Source organism: Belonocnema kinseyi, chromosome 2 (assembly GCF_010883055.1).
Source record: "Belonocnema kinseyi isolate 2016_QV_RU_SX_M_011 chromosome 2, B_treatae_v1, whole genome shotgun sequence".
NCBI lineage: Eukaryota > Metazoa > Arthropoda > Insecta > Hymenoptera > Cynipidae > Belonocnema > Belonocnema kinseyi.
The window spans coordinates 43,112,218-43,121,559 of NC_046658.1; the positions used below are offsets into that span (position 1 = coordinate 43,112,218).

General features: G+C 33.9%; 1 protein-coding gene across 1 annotated transcript in view; it reads left to right on the top strand.

Moving 5' to 3' along the window:
* LOC117167422 (synaptic vesicle glycoprotein 2C-like) overlaps window positions 1-4,852 on the top strand; it is a 67,681-nt gene extending 62,829 nt beyond the window's left edge. Inside the window, exons 10-11 of the mRNA XM_033352327.1 lie at window positions 4,112-4,239; window positions 4,316-4,852. Coding sequence (XP_033208218.1) covers window positions 4,112-4,239; window positions 4,316-4,368 — 181 coding nt within the window. The 3' untranslated portion in view covers window positions 4,369-4,852. The remainder of the gene's footprint in view (window positions 1-4,111; window positions 4,240-4,315) is intronic.
* The last annotated feature ends 4,490 nt before the right edge of the window (window positions 4,853-9,342 follow it).

Below are 9,342 nucleotides of genomic sequence, written 5' to 3' on the forward strand. Positions count from 1 at the left end.
GGAACAATTATCTATAAATTCCAAAGATTGGGGTAGCCATCGAAAGCAGAGGACCCTACACTAAAAAACACTTTTTTAAAGGTTCTAGTTAAATAGAATTAACTTAAAATCATTTTGATATTTAATAAATAATAATATTTATACTTTATAAATCTCTTTTTATTCGCGAAATGCATAAAATGTATTATTATAAGACCGATCGGGCACCGATCGGAAGTCCCGACCTGGCCCCGACCTGGGCGTGTGTTACATCGGCGGTCTGGCCCCGACCAGGTATCCCGATATGGGCCCGACCCGGCCCGGTCTGGCCCCGCCTGGGGCCAGATCAAAATTTCTGCACGGGCCCCTTAAGCATATCAAATTGTACACTGAAGTTCAGCTCATTTTTTACTAATAATTTTTAATGCAAATGAGTTGGTCGGTTTTTTTTAAAACAGGGACATGAATTTAATCCAGTATAAATTGCCTGATCTATTTCCGACGTTCTTTCAAGGATATTTTTAGCTTTTATTTTATTTGTTCGTTAATCGCATAATTGTATAGCTAATTTAATCTCATAGCGTAGCCATTGACAATAGGTCAAAATAGATAGAACCATTTTTGTGTACTATAAAATTATGAGCATTTATTCACATGACCATGTTCGACCTAAAATTCACAGTTTTCCAGTTATTTTGAAAAACATGTTATTGTTTAACACATTCCAGCATGGCGGGCCTTTGCCGCACACATATGATTGGGAACTTATTACTATATCTTTATGAAGCCATTCCCAACGTATCCTCGGAAAAAACTGCTCCTTTTACGAAATTGTTTCTCAAATCCTTCATTGACTGGACTATGACGTTAAATTCTTTTTGATTATAAAAGACCGTCCGGACTAGATGGTCACGTATGCGCAGCCTATTTGAAAAAGTAACCTACGTATTATTTTTATAATTTTTCGATGAAAATACTCGAGAGACATTTCTATAACATAATTTTTAGAACACAAACTTTAACCAAAAAATAATTCCTGGCAGACTGGAATTATTATAGAGCTAGTACTGGATTATTCGTGGCTGTCTGTTGTCGCCGAATTAGATTGGCGCTCTTTTGGCGCTATCTATACCTACTAGATAGAAAACTCCATCACAAAGTTCTATGTAGACCCATTAATGTCGCTAGCCAGAATTTGACATCACATTAATATAAAAATTCCGTCTAAAATCTAGCTTGGCTCTAGAAAATACTTCTATTTGGACTTTGAAAAAGAAGGCGTCATTAAAAAATCAATTAATAAAAGATAACAAATTACATTTATTGCATATAATCACGCCACTTTAAAAGTTTGGCCAGTCTTCCGTAACGTTGCCGTAGTGCTCAAATCAAAGGAAATAGAAGAAATAAAGTTGCCTGTGTTGTCAGTGCTGTCTCATAGTGCAGATTTGTTAATTTAATTCATCATTAAGTATCGATTGATCTGACGAACTATACATTCTTTATGGTAAAATATTGAATGAAAGACAAAGCTAATATAAAAAATTATTGCTGAATAAAGACATTTTATCGTTGCGTTATCTAGGAAAGTAATTTTCCTTTTCGTATGACTAATCTAACCTCAAATATTATGTAGTGCTGCCAACAGCACTCAACTTTAATCATGCAGTGCAATTTCAAAACTGCTACCAAAAAATTTGGCAATAATAACGGGAACCGGATTGCAAGAATCAGATGTTCGCCATGCGGCCACTCAGTGTTTCAGAAATGTTTCGTTTCGCGACCACGAGGTTTGAAGTTTTCCACATTCTTTTTCGACGTAAGCGACGTAAGGGTGTTGGAATTAAAACCCAACCTCAAATATGGATTTTCTCATTGTACTCCATAAATACTAGAATTACATATTTTCTAGATAATCAGGGCTTAGTCCTCTTTTCAATTAAATCTGTATTCGGATTAGAAGATTGGCTAGTTTCAACAGTTTTTGTATAAGGTGTTTCTTATTCTAACCCCAGCATTTGAAAAAAACGTTTTACATAAAAGCTATTGAAATTAACCAATTTTTTACTCCGAATAAAAATTTGATTCAATGCAGGAATAAGCCCTAATGATTTAAAAAATATGCAATTCTAGTATTTATGGAGTAAAATGACAATTCAGTTTTGAGGTTGGCTCCTGGTTCCACAAGATTTACAATTAACATTTTCTTTTTTATCAATAATATTTAGAAACATTTTGCCAAAAAAGCACATACGAGCTATATTCCATTTTTCTTACAGAAATCTAGAATTTGTTAATATTCTCAATGTAGCTCATAGTGCTTTTATATCAGGAATGATTTAATTATAAAAATAAGTATTAAGCAGTATAGACTCGTAGTGGTCTAGGCTGGAACAGTATAGCGCCATGAATTATTTCCACACGGGCGTAGCTACAACATCCAGGTTACCATACATAAGGACAGACAGACACAGATAAAATTTTTATGATTTTCGGATTCTGTGAGTACCGAAACGTAAAAATCCGTTAAAAACCAGAGATAGAAAATTTGGACGATTACATTACACTCTCATGAATGAGAATGTAAACAATTGAGTAGAAATTGGTTTAGGATCCAAAAGATCATCAGAATTCCAATCATTCACATAAGCGCACATTTTGTATTTTCTTCACGCTCTTAACTTTTGCTGTGGTCAGAACGACGGAGAACGATTCCAGAGTACGAAGACGGTTTGCACGTATCCCTTGCCCAAGAAATTTGCACAATACACAACCATTCTATATTATTTTTACCGAAAGCTACGGCACATATCACACTCATGAGATTCTTGCAATTTCTCAATCAATAAGAGGAGACTATTTTTTTAAACGATGGAGAACCCCTTCACGCTCAGAGTGCAGCCTAAGCGCTAATATCGAAAACACCCCTGGTATACCCCCGTGTACTGTACACAACGCGCCCGTTTCAAGTGAGAAAAAATACTCTCCACTTTCAATTACAAAAAACAACAACAACAAGAACATTTTCGGGAAAAAGCGAGCTGAGCGATTCGGTATAATTGCCTTTAGATTATGTGATTAAAATATTGTGGCCAACAATTCATGCGTTTAGATGTAGTTTTGATGTAGCCAAATTGACAGCCGTTTGAGGGACGTGGGAATACAAGCGAGTCCCCCGCTTTCCGGTACTGCCTCTCGCGACCACTACACTACCGTGTTACTGTATAGCTCGCGCGACTTTCAAGCGGAAAATAATACTCCATTTTCAATTAAAAAATAGAACAACAAAAAGGATATTTTCGGTAAAAAGCAAGCTGAACCGACCGGTATAATTGGCTTTAGATTATGTGCTTAAAATATGGCGATTAACAACTCAACCGTTTAGATTTAGTTTGCCCTTTGCGAATTTGACAGCCGTTTGAAGCGCCTTAATGCTTCCTATTTAGTATCCCAAATTTTTAACTCGATGTGACCCGCTCATTACATGGCCTTAATTAACTCCGTAATTTTTCAAAAAACCTGTGAAAATGTCACAGAATACTTATAGTTTGTTTAAAACTTTTTTACTAGTTAAAACAGTTTCTATAGCAATATATTTTTTCAATCTTTTAAAGTTTTTGTTGTTGTGATTATCTCGAGAACTCTTAGAGCTGTCGAAATATTGAGATAGTCTTTGGATTCGTAATTATAAAATGCATCGAAACCTTTATTTAATTTTTCTTTATCTATGATTTAAATCATTTTACACCAAGATAAAAATATTTGCATACAAAAATTACCTTTCAAATATCGCCTTAATAAGATTTATTGAAACCCAATGGGGGACAGATTCAAATTCAGCTAGAATTTGAATTTGAATTTCACTTCGAAAAAAAGATACCTTATGACATTTTCTTTATCAGTGTTATTGAAACGGTAACATAATTATAGGCAATTTTTCTCCCATGAATATTTAGGTTCTACATATAAAAATTGACATCAAATTATGGTAGAGAAATTAATCTTGTACATTTTATTTTTGAGATACGTAGAATAAAGATATCTCTATCTCCGCAGAACGATTTATGTAAGAGAACAATCTCTAAAAGCCGAGAATTGAGCTACGTGGGGTAACTTAAGTTTTGATTCACAGAACAATGGCTGTGAGTTTAATCATGATGACGGGCCGCATAGGTGCTGTCTTGGGGAACATTATGTTTCCTGTTTTGCTAGAGTATGGCTGCTTCGTCCCTATCATCGCATTGGCTTCTTTCATTTTACGTGAGTGTTCATATAGTATTTTATGTTTCAATCTCAAACGAAAAAAGGAACAGAATAAATCCCAATTCTTTTTCAGTTTGCATCGTGCTGACCTTCTTCATCCCGAAGCCCAATAAGAACTTAAAGTAACGAGCCACAACGAATTACACAAGTTATTTTTACGTCCCTTTATCTTATTCTACAAGTGGATCCATCTGGTAACATCGACATAGTTATGTTACCGACTTCGTAGATCGCAATTACTACCCACACAAATAAATAAGCCTTTTCTTTACTGTTTATTGGTTTCTGCAAATCGGGAATGCAGGAAGATCAGGCAAGAGGAAGCAGCTTGATTTCGATTTCAATAGAAGTTCCAAGTTATTCTGGTTGCAATCATCTGTGTTAATTAGCTTAAGGGCATGTGGTACTTAGAAAATTGTCGATTTTACCAGTTTTAGGTTCCGACGGCTTCTTTTCTTTAATAATCAATATTTTGTCTTAAAAATTTGGGACACGATAGCGACCATGTTAACGGACGTGCCCACATACTTTTTTTTTGGTTTAATTCAAAAAAGTTTTAATTTAGCAAAATCTGATTAATTTGCATAGCGCTTAGGAATTAGTATCGATTTTACCACTTTTAGGTTCCGACGGCTTTTTTTCTAGAATAATCAATATTTTGTCTTAAAAATTTGGGAAATGATAGCGAACATGCTAACGGACGTCCCCACACACTTTATTTGTGTTTTTTTTTCAAACATTTTTTTGATATTGCTAACAACGTACGTACATTTGGAGGTTATGTATGTTACAATTCTCCTGTGCGTTACTTCCAAACTACACAATATTTTTGGCGGAAAACTTTGGACTTGCAAATAAACATAGTAACTAATCTCCCGGAACTAACCCTTTTTGCAGGCAATCAAAAAAGTTTATTTCATAAATAATTTCCAGATTATCGGAAAGGCAGAGATGAAAAATGACGTAACCTCAAAATAATACATATGCATAAAATTTTTATTTAGCACAATAATTTTTTTTGTTATCATCCCTCAAAAAAGAGTCCGGGGACGTCCGTTATGATATTTTATAGCATCTCCGAAATCAGTTTTTAAAATTGTTCATTTTTGTGGAAAAAAGCCAGGGAAACTGTAAGTATTACATGCCCTTAAATTCATGTGATTCAAGTCTATTCGAAGTGGTCACGAAAAAATGAACAATGGCCGGGTTACTAAGCCGCTTTAAGTCTGGGCCTTGAGTTTCACTTTCGACACATCCTGGAGAGCCCTGCAGCCTTCACCCACTTGCTCATGATCCCCTCTAGCTAGCTGTGTGGATGATGCATTATCGATACGTAAGATCTCGCCACGTTCTGCGAGCACATCGATTGTCAGATTATTATTCAGTAAATTCGATACTAGATCTTAACTATGCTGACAATTTAAAAAAAGTATTGTTTCCTTCGGGTAATCTAGGAAAAAGCAATGTAGATCTTAATTTTAGACTTAGAAATTAGTATTTGTGGAAAGGCGAGCTATATTCTATATGTAAATTTTTGGTTGAACAAAAGCTTCGTTCACCCGTTACCCACGATCCAGCGACACCTGACATAATCTGTAGCGATCCTTATGCTATTCGTTAATTGCGAAATTAGGGATAAATGTCGAATTAATAAAAGTTTTTTAAAAATGAAAATTGAAGAATAAAGCGCTTTTCCTACAAGAGGAATATAAATTTCACTTATAAACACACTAAAAACTCTGGATTTTTAAGAAGTTCAAGTTACCTTTAAAATAAAACTCCACATGTTTATATGCCCTTCCAATTTTACATGATTTTATTCAAGATTTCGCAAGAAAAACTTTTATTGATAACGAATTATTTGATGCTACATGGTTCTACGTTGAATTTATTATAAGATCCATTCCAGTAGTATAGCTAAGCCATGTAAACTTTGATATGAAAGATTTAAAGACGGAATTCTATAACTTTTGAATACGATTTAGGATACTTTACGGATAAAATATTATTGGTCTAGCTATAGTATATAGTCGTAATGGTATTCCTAAAATAGCCATTCCGTATGATTGTGGTTTGAATAACCAGAATTATTCGTGTACCGTCCAATTATTCCTTTCAATGTGCAAGGAATTTATTTAGGATGATGCTCATGTTGCGAGTTTACTTGAATTTTATTTAATACTGTATGATGAGAAAAGCAAAATGAAAGAAAGTTGTATGTAAGTTTTATTTATTTGATTAGAAACTATGTTCTCATATCTAAGATGATTTTATTACATCATGGCTAGAGAAACATAAGTAGAAAAATAATAAAAAATTTATATTCGGAAAATTGGGCTTGAAAATTCTTAATCAGAGGAAAAACGTCCATTCTGACGCTTATCTTTTTTTCCATGATAAATTTCATCAAATAAGATTTATTCCGTTTCATGTCTTAAATAGTGCAATTTTATCGACTTTAAAAAAATGTGACTAATCGTCTTTTTTGCGTGCTACAAATTGAATCATTTTTTTTTGGAGCTTTATAATTAGACACTTTAAAATTATAGCATTTGAAAATGAACGTTTTATAATTTCGCGAATCCTTCATAGTTTCAAAAAATTTATTCAGAATGCAATTTCTAATAATGTTACAATTTTATTTTTAAAAAGTCCTTAATCGAAAAATTTATAAATAATAATAAAAAATAATAAAAATGAGTTTTAATCATAAAAATAATAAATAAATAATAAGTTGTAGATGAAAAATTTCTTGCTTCAAAGGAACTATGTTTTGCAATTCATGTTATATAAAAAAATTTTCTAATTAAAAATAAAAATAAAGTAAACAGGGATAATGCCGATACCCATCTAGTAAACGACACTATGCAATAAAAATACTTTTAATTACAATGATGGAGATTTAAAACAGACACTTGTACGTGCGTAAATATTTCTATTATCCATGTCAGTTGTATTTCAATATTGATTTAGTACAAATTTGGTGAATTTCAAGTCATTAAATAATATGTTTATTTTGCCACATACAGAAGGACATGTTTACAATGTAAAAATTAGCGATGTAGTTAATTTGAAAGAACTATGAAAATTCAAAGAAAAGGTATTTTTGATCTTGCAGTACTTTCAGAGGTTAGATCATTACGTTGAGCAATATAATTAAATGAATATTATTCTTAAACTGAAGTATCTTTCACTGAACGACACACAACAGAAGGAAGTTTTTAGCGAAATGCGCACTATTATTTTTTTTTTTTCTAACTTTTCTCGGATAAACCCGGTTATACATCATGCCACGAACTGAATCAAATGACTGATGAGATTATGATGTTATATGTTAATTTAATACGATGCTTGAAGCCTCCCGAGATGATGTTGTAGGTTTACAATTACAGGTGTCCGCTAGCGTTGGAGGTGACAACAGTCACCTGTGGATGCTTTCTTAAAACTACCATCAAAATTTATTTTTTTTTGTGATATTTGACATATTGGGGACAAAAACACTTTTATTACCTCTTTATTCACCAACTGAATTGCAGCTAAGTGTACGATGGGGGACCTACCAGCTTAATGAATTTGGCAAAGTCACTAAATAAACAACTCATAACCAGACAATATTGAAGGTATTTCTTTTCTCCGTGTGGAAATAATTCCTGGCAGACTGGAATTACTCTAGCACCAGTATTGGATTATTCGTGGCTATGTTTACGCTGAATTAGATTGGCGCTATCTATACATACTAGATAAAAAAAATACATCACGCAGTTCTATGTAGACCCACTAATGTCGCTAGGCAGAATTTGACATCAAATTAATATAAAAATTCCGTTTAAAGTCTAGCTTGGCTCTAGAAAGTACATCTATTTGGACTTTGAAAAAGAAGGCGTCATTTAAAAACTAATTAATAAAAGATAACAAATTACATTTATTGCATATAATCAGGCCACTTTTAAAGTTTCGCCAGTCGTCCGCAATGTGGCCGCAGTGCTCAAATCAAAGGAAATAGAAGAAATAAAGTTGCCTGTGTTGTCAGTGCTGTCTCATAGTGCAGATTTGTTAATTTAATTCATCACTGAATACCGTTTGATCAGAAGCACTATACATTGTTTATTAATAAACTATGGAATGAAAGACAAAGCTAATATAAAAAATGATTGCTGAATAGATATTTTATCGTTAGGTATTCTAGGAAAGTAATTTTCCTTTTCGTATGATATGTATCCAGTACTCATGTACATTAAAATGACATATTTCCTAACCTCAAATATTATGCAGTACTACCAACAGCACTCAACTTGCATCATGCAATGCAATTTCAAAACTGCTACCAAAAAAGGTGCCAACAATAGCCGGAACGAATTGCAAGAATTAGATGTTCGCCATGCCGCCATTCAGTGTGAATACGTTTCGTTTCGCGACCACGAGGTTAGAAGTTTTCTAGATTCTTTTTCGATGTAAGGGCGTGGAATCAGGGGAGTGGGGGGATTCCATTGTTCTGCCCAATGCAAAAAATGTGTCATGAGAGTTGAAAACAGCCATGCGTTGGCGCTAGTGGTAACTTTGTTCTACAAAACCATACAGTACTATAGGAAAATTGCATAAAAATTACAAAATAAATATAAAAAACACTTTAAGGCAATGTGATGAGTATAACAGCTGATCAAGTCAGCCCTAAGATCAATATTTATGCAAATAATGATTATCGACGGACAGTCAGATACATTTAGGTTTTACAGCAGACGTTTGACTTTTAACTTTCTCTGACGGTAATCATGCAATCTGTTTTACCCACAGACCCCTAGAAGTTCGAAGTTGTCTACTCGCTGCGTTAGTGCTGCTTTGACCAGAGCTGCCAGATCGTGGATGAAATTTACCCCCACCATACCTACCGTTTGGGAGCCACAAAACAGAAGATGCATGATTACCACTGTGAGTTCGTATGTAAGCCGAAAATGCACGATTCGACTTCGGAGTTCTGCTATACGATGATTACCGATCTGAAGGCTTCGGAAGACTTCGGTGGTCTTCTATTTATATCTCGCTCCCCATTTGGAAGAAATTGAAGAAATTGGCGATTTGGATGCTTTGAGTAATTCTTAATTT